This window comes from Stegastes partitus, unplaced genomic scaffold (genome assembly GCF_000690725.1).
Source record: "Stegastes partitus isolate 25-593 unplaced genomic scaffold, Stegastes_partitus-1.0.2 Scaffold89, whole genome shotgun sequence".
Taxonomy (NCBI): domain Eukaryota; kingdom Metazoa; phylum Chordata; class Actinopteri; family Pomacentridae; genus Stegastes; species Stegastes partitus.
The window spans coordinates 742,156-762,029 of NW_007577820.1; the positions used below are offsets into that span (position 1 = coordinate 742,156).

Sequence of the window (19,874 nt, forward strand, 5' to 3'; positions counted from 1 at the left end):
AACTACTTGTCACAGATGACACGTTCAAAAAAGCAGAAACTGATTCTCTTTTTCTGTTTTTACACTATGTGGCTGATTAATTCTGTCATTTATGACATATTTCAAAGCTGCTGCTGGGTTTTGGGGTTCAGAGCATTCATTTGTTCTCTGATCCCAAATGAAAGCAGCTCATGTGGATCCAGACCAAACTGTATTAAAAAATCTGTCAATTTTTATCCACACATGAAAACTGCATTAAATTTAACAGTGCTGACAGCTGCTTGAGTGGATCAGACATTTCCTAAAGTTCCTGCAGCGCTTTAGTGTTCCCACAGCAGCACCAAAGTCCTGCAGAGATTCATCAAATTAAAGAGATTCCCTCTAAATGTCTTCTGCAAACATGAGACCTGAACGTGGTTGTAAAACGTGGTGACTGCTGGCAGCGTTCAGCGCTCTGAGCTCCTCCCCAGAAGCTCCTAAAGCTCCTGGTTCCTCCAGAGTAAACACTGGGAGGCGACCTGAGTTCCTGCAACGCTTCCTGCAGTGAAAACACACCTTCCAGTTGCCAAATAACAGGGCGGTTTTAAATTGAGCAATTTTTGAAAGGAGTTTGGCACAACTTGTTCCTCTTTATAAACTGTTATTTAATCGTTAAGGTGGAAACAGTCAGCTCACCTCACGGATCAGCTGTTTTCAGCTCACACACCTTCAGTGTTTAGAGGGGAGTCACAGCCAGACTTCATAAGAAAATCTGTCGACTTAAAGTTTGTTTGCAGGAGAAACCCTCGAGTGGTAAAACAAATGATGTGACTGGTTGTTTATTCAGCTGATAAACTAATCATAGAGGTGTGTACTGGTTTTGAAAGATGGTTAATGTTCCTGTGCTGGTTCTGTTTGGACCTGAAGCTCCTGCTCTGGTTCGGTCTGCAGGCCGCTGCAGTTTCTGTGGACAGTTTGTACTGTGAGTGTCTCATAGTCGCTGTTTTAGCCCTTTGACAGCAGAGACGAGCTGCGACCTGCAGACTCTGACTCTGACTCGCAGCTAGAAGCTCCGACACGTCAGTCAGGAGCAGATCAAACTAAACCTGCGGCTGCAGCAGGTCAGCTGTGGGTTCTGGAGCTCCTGATACAGAACCAGGAAGAGAAACTGTCACGTTTAGCATTGAGGGCAGCAAATTTGAATATTTCCTCATTTAAATCAGGTTTGTTCTACAGTAAAACAAATAACGTCTGCTGCAGATGTTGTTCCAGAACATTTAGATTTACATGCAGTTTAAAACATTGTAACTAGAAAATCACAAAAACTGCAGTGGAGGACACGAGTTGAAGCTTCAGCCCTGGTCTGAGCAGTTTGGCTGTTTTATTTACTCCTGTTTCATTTGTCCTCACTGTGGCTCGTTTGTCACTACAATATGAAGTCCTGCAGTTAGAATGGAAGGAATGAGGAAAAAAGAAAACAAAAATCTGACAAATCAACATTTCTAATGTGTCCGTAGCTGTTACCAAAACTGGAACAAACGTTGTCTCCTCATACGACAGATATTTAAATATTATACCATATGTGAGTGGACATGTGTTTGATGTATATCTATATTTGTACAGCTTTTTTACATGTACATATTGTGGTTGTTTTTATTTCTAATAATTGGCTTTTGCATCAAATTTTCAGCCAAAATGTGCACCAACTAGTGTTTATCTGAAAATTAAGTGGTTATTCTAAGTATGAGCCGACTTGTTTCCCAAAGACTCTCTGAATTTCTGTCACGTGACTGTTGGTTATGACCAAGTCAGTCATGGCTTTACAGTCGCACAGAGTAGCTCAGAATTTTTGGGGTTTTGCCAAATCTGGTTCGTTTACTTTTGGTTGATTAACATCATGCAGAATTAAGTGATTTTAATATAGTGTCACAGTTTTAACAGAATATCACATAAGAGTAGTTCAAGGAAAGTTGAAAATCCTCAAAATATTTGTATTTTTTAAATTTCTAGCGGATGCATGGTGTTGTTTCGGTCTCAGTGGGTTCATAGGGAGGAAACTGGTTCAGTAAAAAGTGAAAACAACAAAAACCAGCTGAAGGTCGTCTGATGATGCATTTGAAGAACAAGTGCTGGTTTTTGCCACTGATGAGGTTAGACTGATGTTTCAAACGTCTCAGATGGGTAATTCCATATAAAATCAACAAAGGCCCCCCGAAAACCTCCGTAGAACCACCTGGTTCTGGCTCTGCAGAACCTTTATCTACTGACCAGAGTTCTACCTTCAGACTGTGAATGTTCCAGAGGTCCAGGTCCTTGAAGTCCACAGAGGAGGGTCCAGATTGATCACTTTAATGGACTTTTTCCATCATTTCTGAGCCTCAGAACTTCATCAGTACAGCAGATAGACACATGACATTTAGGAGGAAGAACACATCCGGGTTCTGGTAGAACCTGACACCAGATCAGTTCTACATCCATCCAGGTGTCTCAGTCTGAACACTGGACCTGGTTCTGTTCATGTCCTCTGCCAGCAGCTGGTAGCATCAGTATTATGGGATATCTCATAGTGGTACCAGTTTAATGTCTATGACATAGAGTCATAGAAACAATCATTGGTACCCTGGATGTGGTTCTGGTTCAGATCAGTCACAGAGGAAACTTTACAAAGTGCATTCTGGGTAAACTTTCCAGGCTCATATCAGCATGTGTGATGGTGGTTGGTCAGAACCAGTTCTAGACGATGGAAGGACTGTTTTTGTGTGTATTTGATACCAAAACCATCTGTAGACACCGTTCATTCTTTGGTAAAAGAGTTGTACGTTCTGACAGTAGAGCTTCAGACTCCAGTGTCGGGTCTCTGGTTGTGTTATCTTTTATGTGCACATGTTGGGTACAAACAGTCGAACGTTCTGGCAGCAAATCGATCTGCAATCAGTTCAAACAAGCTGCAGAGAAACTGTAGTTGCCAGCAGAGTGTGTGTGTTACTGTGTGTGTGTGTGTGTGTGTGTGTGTGTGTGCGTGCGTGCGTGTGTGCGTGCGTGTGCGTGCGTGTGTGTGTGTGTGTGTGTTGGAGGGGTGTGTCGCTAGCTAAGCCCCGCCCCGCCCTCAGGAATGCTATGAATCATGGGAACATGTTGCCAGTAAACTGCAGACTCAACATATTTTCTTCTTCTTCTTCTTCTGTGACGGAGCTGAAGTGAAACCTGCTGTGGTCCAATGGGCGGCTCGAGGGCCACAAACTGAGGGGAAAGTAGTAACTTGTGTTGAGTTACAAACAGGAGGTGTAGTGTTGATGCTTTTTAGTATTTACTTTACACATGTGACCAAACTCCATTCAAATATTTGTTAATTTAACGTCAGTTTGCATGTAGTTGAACACTGATGACAAATATTGATTCTTGTAGTTGAAGCAGCTAATATAGTTTTACACCAGACTCCATTCAAAAATCTACTAATTTCACTTCAGGTTGACATTGATTATGAATATTGCTTGTTTTTTTAAAAATGTATTTTCTGATCAGAAATGTAAACAGGCTTTGAGAATCCAAACTAAACTCTATTTAAATATCTGCAAACTTAGTGCCAGTTTGTCTGCAGGTGAACATTAATGATGAATATGAATGTGTATGATTAAAGCAGCTCATGTGAATCCACACCAAACTCCATTCAAATATCAGCCGATTTTAAAAACATCTGTAAAAATGTGCTCTCAATTAATCAAATTACCACAATGTACTCCCTTCACTTATAGCTGGTATATGATAGTATGTGGGATGTTTTCCATCAACGCCGACTCATCTAAGTGACCAAACTCCATTCAAATATTTGCTAATTTTATACTAGTTTGATTAGTTGGCATGAAGTTAATGAGGAATATTTATTCATGGATCTAAATCAGCTAAATTATTTCTACCAGCTCTATGTAAATTTAATGCCAGTTGACACACCGATGAGCTGATGAATGTTTTTTTAAAATGTTTTTTCTCATCACAAATTAAAGTAGCTAATATGAATTCACAACGCACTCCAAAAATCTGCTAATTTAATATCAGTTTACATGTAAGTGAACATTGATTTATCTGATTAAAGAAGCCAATATGCATTTATACCAGAATCAATTCAAATATTTGCTAATTTGATATTAGTTTACATGAAGGCAAACAGAAGGGGCCAATATGAATGTATTTCCTTTATTTTCTAATCTCAGGTTAATTCACAAATTATGTGAATTCACACCAAACGGCATTCAGATATTAACTTATTTAACATCCGTTTCCATGCAGGTGATAAATGAGGATGATGAATATTGATGTATTTTCTGATCATAAGCCAGAGCAGCAGATGTGACTCACACCAACCAAACTCCATTCAAATATCTGTTGATTTAAGGCACATGTGAAGCTGCAGTAAATTATATGAAAACAATAAAACAGTTCAGGCGTTTTGTCTGGACTTGTGTTACCTGACTGGAAATGAACCCGTAGACTTATTGTCTAACGTTGTTTGTCTTGTTCTCTCTGTTGTTTGTGTTTCTGTTGGCTGAAGCTTCACCTGTGCAGGTGAATTCAGAAACCTGGATCAGGTGTTGACATGCAGCAGTGACCTGATTTTTCTTTAACAGACCTCCAGCTGGAAGTCATATGATCTGACTGAGGAAAAGGTCACCTGTCGGCAGGTGAACGCGCCACAATCAGCTGCATCCTGATGGATCAGCAGCTCTGTGGAAACCTCAGAGTTAATAATAATTTCGGCCTCTTGGTGGTTTTCCATCCTCGTCTCCTCTTTGATGTCCTGAAAGCAGGAAGTCGGAGGACAGACACTCTCAGCGGCCATCTTCTCTCTCTTCCTTCCTTTCTCACTTTTCTTTAACGAGAAAAAGCATGCGAGAGGTCGGCGAGGAGATGAAAGAACGGGAAACGTTTTTTAAACTCTGCAGCTGTTCCCTGACGGAGGACTGAGAGTGAAGAGCAGAGCAGGATGGAGAGCTGTTGTTTTAATCTGGTGTGAAAGTAAAACAGATCGCTGGCAGGTTTCATGTGCTTTGGTGGGAGGAGAAACCGACAGTGTCACGACGACGGATAATAAACAGCTGATCGATTAATTGCTGTTAATGATAATTGTTTTGTCGTAAAGTCACCGAACCCTTTATAATCACATCTGACTGGTGATTCTACACATGCAGTTCAGATATTAGCCTGAAATAACTGCACTGGTTTGTCACCAAGATGGCTGCTGAGGCCTCAGACTCACCTGTCAGGAAATTAACCTTTAAATGTCTTTAAAATCACCGCCGACTCCTTTAAATCCAGACTCTTCACGCTGCTGCAGGCGGATGCTGAGATTCAACTTTAACTTTCTCGTGTTTTGGAGTCTTTCTGAAGAGCAGGAGGCACAAATAGCTGCAGATGTTGTTGTGTTTGGTGGTTTTCATGAGACATGTGGGATAATTTCAGGTTGTGAAACACAGAATGTTGCTCAGTGCAGCTTCAACTGTAGACATTCAGTCAACAGGCCAGTTCAGGAGTTTTCTGCACAAATGACGTGAGTTTTGTGCAGCGTGTTCATGTATGTATACCCTCATCTGTACGTCTGTCGGACTCCAGTGTTGTGATGTAAAGTCTGCAGCCGTGTGTGGACACAGACAACATGAGCATCGTGGCGACAACATGAAGCTGCTGTGTGAGCGTTTCATCGTCTCTGTTTCAGCCACGACGACGACTCAAAAGTCTGAATGTCTCTTTTTCCTTCAGCCATAGTCATGGATGTTTCAGTAAAAACGTGTGCTTTGCTTTTTAACAAAATAAAATGTTTTAGTTTCCTATTTTTTCATGGTTGATTTTTTTCTGGCCTAATTAATAAATATTTGTGATTTTAACTTTGTTGTTATCAGTTAACGTGCTGCAGGTGTCTCGGTGGTTAGCACCGTTAGCATCACAGCTAGAAGGTCTCCGGTTGGCGTCCCGGTGAGGACACCCGGGATCTTTCTGCGTGGAGTCTCCATGTTCTCCCCGTGCAGCATGGGTTCTCTCCGGGTTCTCCGGCTTCCTCCCACAGTCCAGAAACATGCTGAGGTTAATTGGTGATTGTAAATTGTCCGCAGGTGTGAATGTGAGTGTGCTTGGTTGTCTGTCTCTAAGTGTAGCCCTGTGATAGACTGGTTACCTGTCCAAGTGAACCTTCACCCTGACTCAGCTGGGATAGACTCCGCCCCCTTAGTGAGGATTAAGGTGTAGCGATGATGGATGGATGTCTTGTTTTGTCAAAAGATATATTGAATAGGATGCATTCACAAGATTTAGACTTTTTATTTCCAATAACTTCTCAGGCTGATTAATCAGTTACCATCTAATCAGTTCACTGCTGCAGCTCCTGACTAAACGAACCGTCTGAATGTTCGTCTCTTTGAAGCTAAACCCCCTGAATGCTGGTTCCTGCAGGTATCTGCTGGAGGAGGACTTCCCGGGGATGCGGATCGGTCCGGAGCCAACCACCGACGGCTTCATCGCCGTGATGTACGGAGAGAACGAGGGCGTCGTCCCCGGCAACGCTCTGGTGGTCGACCCCAAGAAGCCCTTCAGGAAGCTCAACGCCTTTGGAAACTCCTTCCTGAACAGGTACCAGACGTCACAGCGACGCGTCCCACATCTCTGTCACTTTAGTGGTTTTATTTGTCGCTGGTGTTGTCGTGTGTCTCGTTTTTCTCTTTTTGTGTCGCTTTGGGACACTTCTGTCTCCTATCTGTGAAAACAAACAGTTTATTTGTGGAGAATTTGTAAATGAGACATTTAGAATAAAATGATTTTGATCAAATATCACGATTTCAAACTCAGATTTGGTTTCAGTTTCCCAGCAGAGGGACACGTCACTGATTTTATAGACTGTGAGAAAGAAGAAAACCTGATTGTTCTTTCTGTTTTTATAGTTTTTTGCTGATAAATGATGGGATTTTGGTGGTTTTGTAAAGATAACAGGCCTCTTTTAGGGTTCAGAGGTTAATCTGTGGGATCAACTCTGTGCTGCCATTAAAAAACAATCAGACTTTTACCTTTAAAAATATTATTCCATGAAAATGTGTCATCAGTTCTGAAAAGAATCACAGAACACAAGCAGCCTGAGCGACCTCCTGCTAGTTTCGATTCTCTGGTGTCTGAGAACGTTTTGAAAACAGACGATAAAGGGACTAACATGTGGCTCAGATGCCTCCATCGGATCAACAGTTACCTGGATGTTTGTCCGCTGACCTGCAGGATCGTTAATCCTGTTCATCTCTGATCATTAAGTCTGATTGGATCTTTCATCGAGCAGCTCGTGAAACCAGAGACCTGAGAAGCTCCCAAAGGTCTCAGCGGAGAGAGCCTCAGCTTCAGCGGCTTTAGACGCTGATCTTTCTGGGTTTGTTAACGTGCAGCAGCAGCAGAGCGAGCGGCTGGATAAATAAGAGCTCTGCACTCTGATATGACATTAAAGCGCTCCACCCGGTCCTGACAGACCTCCAGCCTTAAACCCAATCCTGACTGAATAACTCCAGCGCTCTGCTTTCTGCTGCGGCGATTAGTGATTCTGGAGCTGCTCAGATTCTTAGTTTCACTGCTTCACACACCCAAGAAGTAAAACTGCTGCAGCCGAGTCCAGAAACACCGAAACACCCAGCAAGCAAAGAGGCGACTTCACCGACGATACACCAGAATTTAGGAGAGACCTGCAGGCCTGTGGGGCTTTGTTCTGCAGATACAAGCTGACGGCTGCTGATCAGACCAGTAGAAATATGCAATCCCTGCATTCAGTCTGTGTTTGGGGTGTAGTGGTTTGTAGATTAACACCTTTAGGGTCAGACTTCCACTGCTCAGTACCCGATGATCTAAAACTCTAAACAGAATCTCAAGAGCTTCGGTTCCACCTGAAACATTTTCATAGCTCCAATTTATCAGATACAGCAGCGACGCCACACATTTATAAAGAACTGGACTCAAAGATGGCGCCAGAAAGCGTTTTTTTTAGCTTACAGGATTCACACTCCTGTTTCCAGGCAGTTTTACAAATATGGTGTCAAATCCACACCAGAGAGCATAAAATATTTATAATGGAGGTCGATGGGGCTGCAGTGCCACAAATGACCACTGGAGAAACCCTGGCAGCAGATTTCAGTTGCATCAGCTTTGTTAGTTAGACATATCCTCATCAGGAAGTCTTTAATCCATCAGTATGGCCTTTAACCACAGCGCAAGTCTCTGCAGGATTAAACAGTGAGAGGCTCCACCTGGTGGAACAACCAGGTACTACAGCTAAACTCAAAAACCTGACTAAAACATCTTTACATGTCTCCAGAATGACTCAAAATTGGTCTAAAATCCGCAAAACTTGATTATGTTTTCTCAGAATGTAATTGTCAAAAAAAAAAACACACATCTTGAAAATGACTAAGCTTTTGTCTCAGACGACTTGTTCAAAATCACATAGAATTTTTCCAAAATGATTTGAAACTTGTCCAAAACACGCTAAACCTCCCACAATACTCTCTGCTGCCACCATGAGCTGTAGTCTGAGAGACGCGTCCTCTGGTCTCGACAGGATTAAACAGTGAGAGGCTCCCCCTGGTACAACAACCAGGTACTACAGCTGGTCTATGATATATTTACTGACATCATGGAGAGAATACAGAATACTCCATCTGTTGGCGCCGACTGGTGGCAGAAATGCAGTTATTTTTTATGCATCGCAGACAAATGAAGTCGTCATGCAGATACACCAGACTGATGTTAATCACATTAATGTGCTTAAAGTGTGCACTGTAAATTCCAGACTACTGAGCACCTGAATATAAGCCACACCCACTACCTTTAAACAGGAAACCAGGTGTGTACATATACAGGCTGCAGGTGTCCACGTTGGAACATGAGATATTTACTCAGAAAGATGTTTTTACATTTAATTAAATACGTAGCGGTAACATACACAGATACGTACCGTAGATGCTTTTTTCTGAACAGTTCCTGTAACACGGCTGGTTAAGGAAATAAAACTACGGCAGTCTACCAGGAAAAGTCACTGATCGCGATCTTCATCTTCCTCCTGCACTAAAACCACTAAAGTCGTCTTCTTCAGTGTCTTCAGGAGCTGAACAGCCTCAGAATCACTTCATCACTTCCTCAGTCTCTCTGTCGTCGTCTCTCTCAGCGTCACTTTGGTCTCGAGGCAAATTCGTAAAAATCGTAAAAATCCATAAATTAGTCGCATCGTTGTTTAAGCCGCAGCGTTCAAAGCGAGTGAAGAAAGCAGCAGCTTATAGTCCAGACATTACGGTATTATCAGGAACATGGGTTCAGACTACATCTGCAGATACTAAAATATTAAATATTGTCATTTTCTCTTGTTTGTTTCATTGTGTGTCTTGTTTTTATCGTTTTATTTTTCGCTTGTGTTATTCTCTGTCTTGTTTTTGCAGTTTGTTTTCTCATTTGTATCGTATATTTATTAATTTGTTAACTGTCTCTAAAGTTTATTCATCTGCTTAAATTAATCTACATTTAGCTATTTCAACTATTTATCTATTAATTCTAATTATTTATTCACCAGTTTCAACAATATTGAGACTTATTTATTTCTGGCCCAATATTAAATGACTCGGATCAAGTCGAGGTCAGAACCCTTCACCAGGACGTCCCTGATGTGGAGCTACAGGAGCACTTTGACTCTGGTCCACCATGATTGATGCATGTTCACCTCTGAGCACGCTGCTGGTCTGAATGGCGACCTCTGCTCACAGAGGCGTCCTGCCTCCTCCCTGCTGTCACCGCTTTCCTCCAAACATTTACAGCGAGGGAAGTGACCTCTGAGTAAACACTCGCTGGTAGCTGTCAGACACATCACCGTTTAAATTTAGCTGAAAACACTGCGGCCCAAGTGCGTTTCCTCCATCCAGAAATATTTCTAAGAGCGGCAGCGAGGAAGTGGAAGGACAGTCAACCCGAGGCGTCCAGAAGAACCACCTCGTCCCGGTGCGGCGCAGGAACCACAATAACTTATTGTTTCCAGGGGGAAGTGTGTGTGCGTCACCACGTGTCAGCACGGTGGTTTTGTTTTTTCCCGCTGCCAACCTGCAGCCGACACGCCGAAGCGATTTATCGCCGCCGTCGGATAAATTTATCTCTCAGTTGACGAGAGGCTTCACAGATACAGTCAGAGTAGGTTTAGGCTGAAATTAACCAGAAAACAAACAGAAACACTGGAAGCTGCAGTCAGTCTGTATAAAACCAACCAGAACCTCCTCAGAACCACCTGGTTCTTTAACTTTATCTACTGACCAGAGTTCTACCTTCAGACTGTGAATGTTCCAGAGGTCCAGGTCCTTGAAATCCACAGAGGAGGGTCCAGATTGATCACTTTAATGGACGTCTTCCATCATTTCTGAACCTCAGAACTTCATCACTACAGCAGATAGACACATGACATTTAGGAGGAAGAACACATCTGGGTTCTGGTAGAACCTGACACCAGATCAGTTCTACATCCATCCAGGTGTCTCAGTCTGAACACTGGACCTGATTTCTGCATGACTTTAATCTATAATCTCTGAATCATTCTGACTCCTTTCTAGTCATTTTGGACACATGTTGAAGCCACTCTGGACGATTCTTGAGTCACGTTGACAGATTTTATGTAATTTTGGGGAATTTTTGAGCTACTAAACAAACTTCATGTCATCTTGAAGAAAGTTTGGTTCATTTTGGAGAATTCTTGCATCACTTTTGATGATTTTTAGCTAATTTTGAACAACTCTTTAGTCAGTTTTAAACCGTTTAGGTCGATGTTTTGGACAGTTGTTGGGTGACTGTGGAGTTTGTCAGTTTGGCAAAATGTGAAAAATACTGAACAGTTTTGAATCATTCTCATAATTTTTTCCTATTAGCACCATGTCCTCTGCCAGCAGCTGGTAGCATCAGTATTATGGGATGTCTCATAGTGGTACCAGTTTAATGTCTATGACATAGAGTCATAGAAACAATCATTGGTACCCTGGATGTGGTTCTGGTTCTGATCAGTCACCAGAGAAAACTTTACAAAGTGCATTCTGGGTAAACTTTCCAGGCTCATATCAGCATGTGTGATGGTGGTTGGTCAGAACCAGTTCTAGGCAATGGAAGGACCGTTTTACCTCCAGAACCTACCAGAACCATCTGTAGACAGGATCCACTCTGAGGGGGAATCATTTTCATATAAGTAGTCTGACAGAGGCCTGATCCTGAATTCTCTCCTCAGGTTCATCTGCTCCCAGATGCCCAATCAGGTCCTTCAGAGCATCAGCATCATCGACACTCCTGGAATTCTGTCCGGAGAGAAGCAGCGAATCAGCAGAGGTAAGAAAGCAGCAGCTCCTCCTCCTGTTGCATAATAGTCCTTGAAATTCTTTCACTTCCTGGTATTGTATGAAGTCTGAGAGCCGTCGACCTCCAGAGTCAGAGTTCAGCTTAACCCTGTGAACTCCGAGCAGGCAGCAGTTTCTGTTTTTCATGGTCCTTCACTGAGGTTCATGTTTCTACATAAAGTCCTGCAGCTCTGAGGAACCAGAACAACATGAAGGAGGAGAGAGAACTCAGAGATGTCTTCTGTCAGCAGGACTCAGTTAGAATGAAGGAAACCAGAGAAAAAGTTACATTTTTTTTATTCTTTATTTTCCCAAACTTTAAAAACCTTGGGATCAACAACATTTTGTCCACAGATGTCAGCAACACGGGAACAGATTTAGTCTCCTCATACTGTAGACACAGACATCTCCATGTTTCAGCCTCTGTAGACAGATGTTCCACCATCAGCTGAATGTATCTTCAGCAACTTGCTCCACTCAACACCAACTTAAAAATTTGTCCAAAATGTGAGTCAAAAATAGTTAAAATGTACTTGAAATCTGATTCAATGACCAAAATTTGTCCAAATTAACAATTAAATGTTAAAAATTACTTGAAAATGTCCAAAATCAAATTAAACTTGTTAAAAATGAAAACTTTAGTGTCATTTGGAACAATTTCAATTCCAATGAGTCTCTTGTCACTGAAACACTGCCTGCAGTTCACCTGGAAACTCTCTGAATGGAAAGTTCTGGTTCTACAGGATCAGAACCGGGAGGAGGAACGTTCTGGTTCTTTTTTTTAAGGATCTGTTGCAAACTCTTTCTTTTTGGAGAATGTCTGAGTGACACATAAGTGATCCTGATGTATGTTGTTCAAAGGTTTGAACTACATCTTTCAATGCTGGGCCAGTTTTTAGTGGATTTCAGAACATCAGGAGAATAATCTGTGTTACATGTTTTCATAAAACCTGTGGTCCACCTTCTGGCTTTCATCTCTGGCTCCAGCGGAGGTATCTCCCTCTGACTTGTGTGGCTTCATCCTCAGGACACGCTGTCGACTCGTGACAGTGAACGCTTGTTGTGAAACTCTTCGTCCGGCTTCGTCTTCGGTCTGTTTCCTCTGATGAGTCAGTGCTGCTGATGGGAAACCGCAGTTTGTAAATGCAGATGTGAAACTAGAAACGGAGAGAGTCGACGCTCTGGGAGGCTTTTCAGGAGGTTCGATCCATGACAACAAGCAGTCAGGAGCGGGTTTCAATTCTGGCGTCGCTTCTGTTAGAAAGTTTGACTTCATGTATATAAAGGAAAGAACAGAACACATCATGGTATCGGTGCTACATACAGTCTTATATGGAGGTCTTGTAGGATTCTGTGTTTGGGTCTGCAGAGATATTGACACTGAAACTGTGATTTTCAGTTTTATTTCTCAGTGAAACGTCTCTCCTGTGAATATTCAGTCAGTGCTGCTGAAGCTGCTGTGTTGCTAAATTCACAGATAAAACTGTGACTCACACGGAGAACTGATGGGTCAGCATTTTCTAAGAAGTGAGACATATGGAGGTTTTAGAGATTGAATGAAATCAGAACTTCCACATTTCTGAGAAAATGCAACCTGTAAAAACAAACTGAAGCCTTTCAGGGAATAAAAACATGATTTTAACCTTGAAAACACAAATGCAGTATTACATCGTCTGCCAGAAATATCATATTACACATTCTGAGAATAAGAATTTGAGAATGAAATTGTTCACCTGAATTATATTAAATTATTATTACAGTATCACTAAAAATGTTTTATTTATGAGTCGACTAATGTGTTACTTAGTAATCAAGGAGATTGATAATCGATACCTGAAATCGATAAGCATTTAAATATTAGAATAATGGTGTCAAAATATAGAAAACACAAAGTACCGCATTTTTTAATTAATTTATTCCATCAAGAACAGATTAAAAACTAAATATAATCTGAAAAATGCTGAATATTGACTCTAATCATCAGTTGTCCTTTAATTTTATTATTTTGTTGGTCAAGTATGTAAATATTGAGTTTTATTACATTTTGATCAGATTAAGTTGAAATTTTATTATGTTTTTGTATTACTGGGTGCTGTAAAGTATATTGGTACCTTTTGGGTCAAAATATGCATTTAGGTTTACTGTGACTTTCTAAGCATTCAGCCCAGATATCCAATAAATATGAGAAAAAATGGCCAAGAAATCAGAGAAAGGACTTCTTATAACTGCAGAAGCTGCTTGAAATGTTGTCTGTTTTTCATTTTCCTTCATAATCACAGTAATCCAGTGATAATTAGCTGCAGACAGGAGCTGCTCACGGACAGCTCAGCACAGTTTAAATAGAGAGGATTAAGCTTTAAACAATTAAAGACAAAACAAGTCACTTTTAGAAGCATCTGCTGAGATCCACTTAATGTTAGTCATGTTGGTGGAAATAAAACTGCAGGAGAAGATCTTTAAAGGACACGTATCTGAGTTTGTTTAGAATAAATCTGAGCCGACTGTTACTGTGTTGCTGCTGCTTTGTTGTACGTATGTTTGTGTTTGCGCATCAGTTGAACTCTGAGGCCCGTGTCTGATGATTCCCACAGTTCGCTGAAGGTTTTATTCGACGGCAGTGAGGTTCAGGGTGTGGAGCCAAACACTTCGAGTCACATAACTCAGCCCAAACTCTGGGCTGTGAGGTTCTGTGGGAAACAGTCCTGTTAGCGCTCATAAACCGTCACAGAGGAGTTCCTCAGGGAACCGTCAGGGGTCCTCTTACGTTCTCAGTGCGAGGAGGAAATTATAAAGATGCCTTGTGCTTCTCAGCATGCACAGTGGTGTTCTGAAATGTCAGAAATGTGTGTTTTTGTGCTGCTGACACTGAAGGCAGCCCTCAAAGGGGAACAGAGAGGAACATCCACCTGCTGCACTGCACAAGTTGTTACAAATTTGGCAAATGAAAGTCACCAGAGAGCAGAAAGGATTGTGAGGTTGATAACAGCTGCAGTTTAAGATACTGACTTCTGGTGGAGGGAAATGTCGCAGGAAGCTGAGCTGAGAGAAACACTGAAAACAACATCCAGATAAAGTCTAGACCCATCACAGCAATGTTTGAAACTTAACATTATATCTAAATCAATACATTTGAATCTGATCTGACCGGGCCTCCAGAACTTCACCTTGTTGTCTTTAAACCATTTCTGTGGAGCTTTGGCTGTCTGCTTCGGCTCATTGTCTTGATGGAAAACAAATCTTCTCCAAGTCTCAGTTCTCCTGCAGACTGCATCAGGTTGTCCTCCAGGATTTCTCTACACTTTGCTGCGTTCATTCACCCTCTACCTTCACAAGCCTTCCAGGCTGCTGCTGAGAAGATTCCCACATCATGATGCTGCCACCACTGTGCTTCACGTCATGATGCTGCCACCACCGTGCTTCACGTCATGATGCTGCCACCACCGTGCTTCACAATGGGGATGGTGTGCAGTGATTGGTGTCCGCCGAATATAGCATCAAATCAGATGGACAAAAAGCTAAATTTTGCTCTGATCAGACTAAAGAACCTTCTTCCAGGTGACTCCAGAGTCTCCACATGTCTTCTGGTGAACTCTAGTCCAGATTTAATCTGAGCTTTTTCCAACAGAGTCTTTCTCTTTGTCTCGCATAAAGCTTTGACTGGTGAAGAACAGACAACAGTTGTTGTATGAACAGTCTCTCCTATCTCAGCTGCTGAAGCTGGAAACTCCTTCAGAGGAGTCATAGGTGTCTTGGTGGCCTCCCTCTCTAGTCTCCTTCTTGTACCTCCTTCAGAGGAGTCATAGGAGTCTTGGTGGCCTCCCTCTCTAGTCTCCTTCTTGCTCCAGTCTTTGAGGACGTCCTGCTCTAGTCAGATCTACTCTTGTTCCATATTCCTTCCATTTGTTAATGATGGATTTAACTGGACTCCAAGAGATATTCAGTGACTTGGAAACTTTCTTGTATCCATTCTCTGGCATGAAATAATCTTTTTTTTCTGTAATGTCTTGTCAATAAAGCCAAATTCAATTGGTTATGATTCAGTGTTGAAAAGCAACAACAGCAGAACATTTTCAAGGCGGGTGAATCCTTTTATTGTTCCCTTGAGTTATTTTTTAAAGTGTCTATGCTGTTCTGTTCAGAAACGACCAGATGCACCAGTGTAAACAGCCCGGGACTGTAATCTAAACTAAAGTGAGGTATTTTAAATAGGTTTTATATGATTGTTGCTGCAGAAAACAGCTTCTCCTCGTCCTGCTGGAGTGTCCCTGTTGCCCTCAGATTGAGTCAGCCTGAATGACAGCATCAGCAGAACGCCTCATCTGGGCGGGTGGATGGATGGATGAGGGTGGATGGATGAGGGTGGATGGATGAGGGTGGATGGATGAGGATTAGAGGGAGGGACCAGGGCCACAGGAAGCAGAGCGGTGGGGCTTTCCCTCCATCTGGAAGCGTTTAGCGGCGCTCAGCTGAGGTTAAATTCCTCCTGAAGACGTTTTTCAGGCCAAATGTGACTCAACACAAACGCTCACATCAGTTGGTTGAAGTCCAGCTCGCTGACGCTCGAGGCTCGGTGAGATCAGCGCTACCGCTCAGGAATGCTTCGTCCCATTCACTCACATTCAGCGGTTTGCGTCTGTTCTGCGAGGCTGTTTTCACACATTCAGAACCACCTGCAGCCTCCAGTTTGTTTGGTCGAGCAGCTTGGGAGGTTTGGCTTTGTTCAGTTTGACTTGTGCTTCATGACGTAGTCTGGATCCATTTCTGTCGTCTGGGTACAAAACGAACAGAACACCATTCTGTATTAGATAGTTGCATAAATATAAAGCAAACAGGATGAAGGTTGTTTTGTTGTTCTGAAAGCACCATCAGGTCGGAAAAAAGATGCAAAACAACCACAAAGAGAGACAGAGATGTGAGTTAAAGCAACAACCACTGAATCTATGATGTAAAGCAGAATTATCCTAACAAAAATACACGTTTTCACAGCAGAATATTGAATTTCAAACCAGCAGAACGAGCTATTCGTTGCTCTACAGCCCTGCCTGCGACACCAGGCGGCCTCTGTTTAAAGGCTAATGTGGGAGCCGTTGGCCTGCAGCAGGAATGTGTGTGTTTTGTGTTGTTGCACCGCAGTTTGAAGCAGCTGCTGTTTGTAGCAGCGTCTGAATGTGCAGACGGTAAAATCCAACTTTCTAAGCTGCACAGTGTAGATATTCCTGCTGCTGAGTAGCGTGTGTTTGCAGCAGCAGCGGTTGTGTGTGTGTTGTGTGTCTGTGGACAGTGTGTGTGTGTGTTGTGGAGACATTCCAGCTGCATGTTTGGCTGCAGATGTGCAGGGTGGAGCTGCAGTTTGCCCGTCAGACTGATGTGCTGCCAGTCGCAGGGCGGAGGCAGCGCTGACTTCCTACTACGGAGTCTGTCGCTGACGTGATGCTGCAGCTGACGTTCAGACCTGCTGCTCGAGTTCACTTTTGTAAAATACGATTCTGGAGTTTCAGAAAGAGACAGAAAGTCAGCAGGACAGAGCAGAATAATGACACAAAGGCAGGGATCCAGCCGACTGGAAATAAAACTGGGACAGAATTGAACTTTTTTTCCTCACAGATCTGCTCTCACGGCTGCAAAGGCTTTATTTCTGATTCAATACAAAGAAACTAAAAACTGACTCTCACAGTTTCTCAGCATCCAAACAACCACAGAGACACGCAAAAAGACAGAAAACAATCAGAAAGTGATGCAAAACAACCACAGAGACACACAAAACAGCCACGAAAAGATAGAACCAAAAGAGACACAAAATGACAACCAAAACCCAACCAGGAAGAGACACAAAACTCATTTACATTTTTTTTTTGGTTTACAAAAATTCAACCGTTTGTTTCAAACTGACTTTACAGTTAAACAGAGACTCGATTCGTGTTGATTTTTGTTGTTGCTTCGCACCAAAAACACCCAGAAACCCCGACCCGACCTCAGCGACAGAGAGCAAAACTTATCGTCTGGTTCTGATCATGCAAAAGTCCTAATATCTAGAAATATGATGAAAGCATCAGCAGCGTCTGACGCCGTTGTTCCAATAAATGCAGCTGATTAGTTTATTCGTTCAGCTGGAAACCACAGAGCCATTTCCTCGGTTCATCCTGAGGGGATCATGAATGTCTGAATCTGGTCACAGCTTCTTCTCCACTCATAAATCCATAAACCCACGAGGTCTCGGCGCTGCACAGGAAGTAGTATTGTTGGACTGCAGGCATTTCCCCGTTTGACGGAAATGGAACATGTGAAGTCACCAGAGGTTCTGTAATGGAACCAGCAGAGAACAATCCCAGCTCATATCGGAGGAATTTCCTCCCATTAGCCGCGCAATGAGCCGCGAGCTGCAGCAGGCCTGGAGCTGTATTTACCGCTCAGCGTCTCCAGGGACGGACCTGAAGCGACACCTGAAGCTGAAACCTGAAGCCGCCGTCGGGTCGTCATTTATTCATGAGAGGAGAGGAGCTGCAGCGATTCTTCAGCTGCTCTTCATTGTCGTTTATTATTCTGATGTTCAGGTTCTCAGACCAGACGGTTTGAAGGTCTCGATCTGAACATGAACTTCTTTATGTTGTTTTGAGCAGTTATTTGGACGTTGTGTTAGTGATGAAGTCCAGTAACAAACACATGGACCAGTTAACAGCATCAGTCTGTAGTCGTGGTCCTGATCCTCATGTTCTCTGAGTTTAATGAACTCTCCTGAAGGAGGAAACAGGCTTTTAAAAGTTTATTTACATTTGTTTATGAAGTCTTGAAGAAAGATTTTAATTAGTTTGGATCCAGTCCCATATAAAACACCCACAAAGAGACACAAAGAACCACATAAAGGAAATAAAATCACCAAAAATACACACAAAATAACCACAAAGACAAACAGAACAACCACAAATACTCACAAAATGACCACAATAAGGCACCAGACAGACACAAAGACAGATAATATGACCACAAACTAAAGTTCTTTAATTTTTAAAGCTTTTTTAGAGTTTTTCTCAGAGTTTCTGATAATAATGTCTTCGACACCAGAAGCAGCACATACACGGACCAGCCTTCAGCATCGGCAGTGGATGGGAAACAGTTTGTGGTGGAACATTTTCACATGGTGGGCTTTCAGGAGTGTCCTGCTCTCTGGGTGTCGGTCCTCATTTCCTTCATGATGTTTGTGTTTCTCATCAGCTGAGTGTGTTTAGTCCACAAACGCTGGGGTGTGTGTCGTTGTGTTGAGCTTCATCTCTGCTCGTCTTCTGTCTCTGAGGTAAAGTAATGACAGACATTAAAACTCTCCCAGATGGTGAGTCGGTGCTGATGCAGCTGTTCTAAAAGCGTTTCAAGTGTTTGCTGAAGGTGTTTCCTCTGTGTGTGTGTGTGTGTGTGTGTGTGTGTGTGTGTGTGTAGTGTAAACTGTAGGTCTGAAGGTGACCCTTAAGGTCTGAACAAACAGACGGGTCACCGAGCTACGTCAGCAGGGAGGTCAAGGTTAGAGAGAAAGTGTTCTGCCTTTAAACGCCGATAATTAAGGCTCTGTGTGGAAACAGTGATTATCAGGAGGAAACCCAAACACACCTGAGACGATCCTGCAGCTGAAGGAAACCCTGTGATGGCAGCTTTCCATTAGTTAGTGCACAAAACGACACATGTATGAGCAGGAGTACGATGGATGGAAGAGTTTAAACTGTTTGACTCCACAGTGACCTCTGAGCTACACTGACTGATGACGCAGAAACCGTCTAAATGTAAAATCCAGCATTCAGGTTTAGGTGTGACCTGTGTTAGTGCATATACAGGACTGTGACCACACAATGACCATAAGGAGACACACAATGACCACAAGGAGATACACAATGACCACAAGGAGACACACAATGACCACAAATACATACAAAATTACTGAAAAATTACCACAAGGAGACAGAAAATGACACAAAACGACCATAAAGAGACGCAAAATTGGACAAACGACACCAAAAAGAAACAAAACGACAAAGAAATGACCACAAGATGTAGGAAAATGTACACAAGAGACATTAAATGACCACAAAGACATACAAAATGGAACAAATCGACAACAAAGAGGTGCAGGACAACACAACACGACACCACGTCAGGACGTCACAGACAACAACGTGAGCAGAGCTGAGTCTTCGCTTTGGGCTGCACAAGTTTCCTTCAGAGCTTTTGTGTTTCCAGGTCTGAGCTCAGTGTCGCCGGCCTGAGAGGAGCCACACCCAGACTGCCACAGATCGCTTTACACACAGACACACAACTTAAAGGCACAGAGAGCAGCCGGTGCCCTCGACGCTGACGCTGTTGCTAGGGTTTCATGAGGCTGAGTGAGGGCAGACATAATGAAGCGTGGACACACCGAGCTGCTGTCAGGAACCACTTCATCAGTTAGCTCATGTTTGGAGGGCGGCTCACACAAAACATGTGACGTGTTGCTGAGAAACACCTGTTGGACTCATCACACGTCTGCTGGAGGTGTCAGAGCATCAGCCCCGAGTCACTGTGTCAGGACTAAAC

At 42.8% G+C, this 19,874-nt stretch overlaps 1 protein-coding gene across 1 annotated transcript in view; it reads left to right on the forward strand.

Moving 5' to 3' along the window:
- Positions 1-19,874, forward strand: part of ehd4 (EH-domain containing 4) — a 41,079-nt gene that overhangs the window by 3,640 nt on the left and 17,565 nt on the right. Inside the window, exons 2-3 of the mRNA XM_008277137.1 lie at positions 6,397-6,573; positions 11,216-11,313. Coding sequence (XP_008275359.1) covers positions 6,397-6,573; positions 11,216-11,313 — 275 coding nt within the window. The remainder of the gene's footprint in view (positions 1-6,396; positions 6,574-11,215; positions 11,314-19,874) is intronic.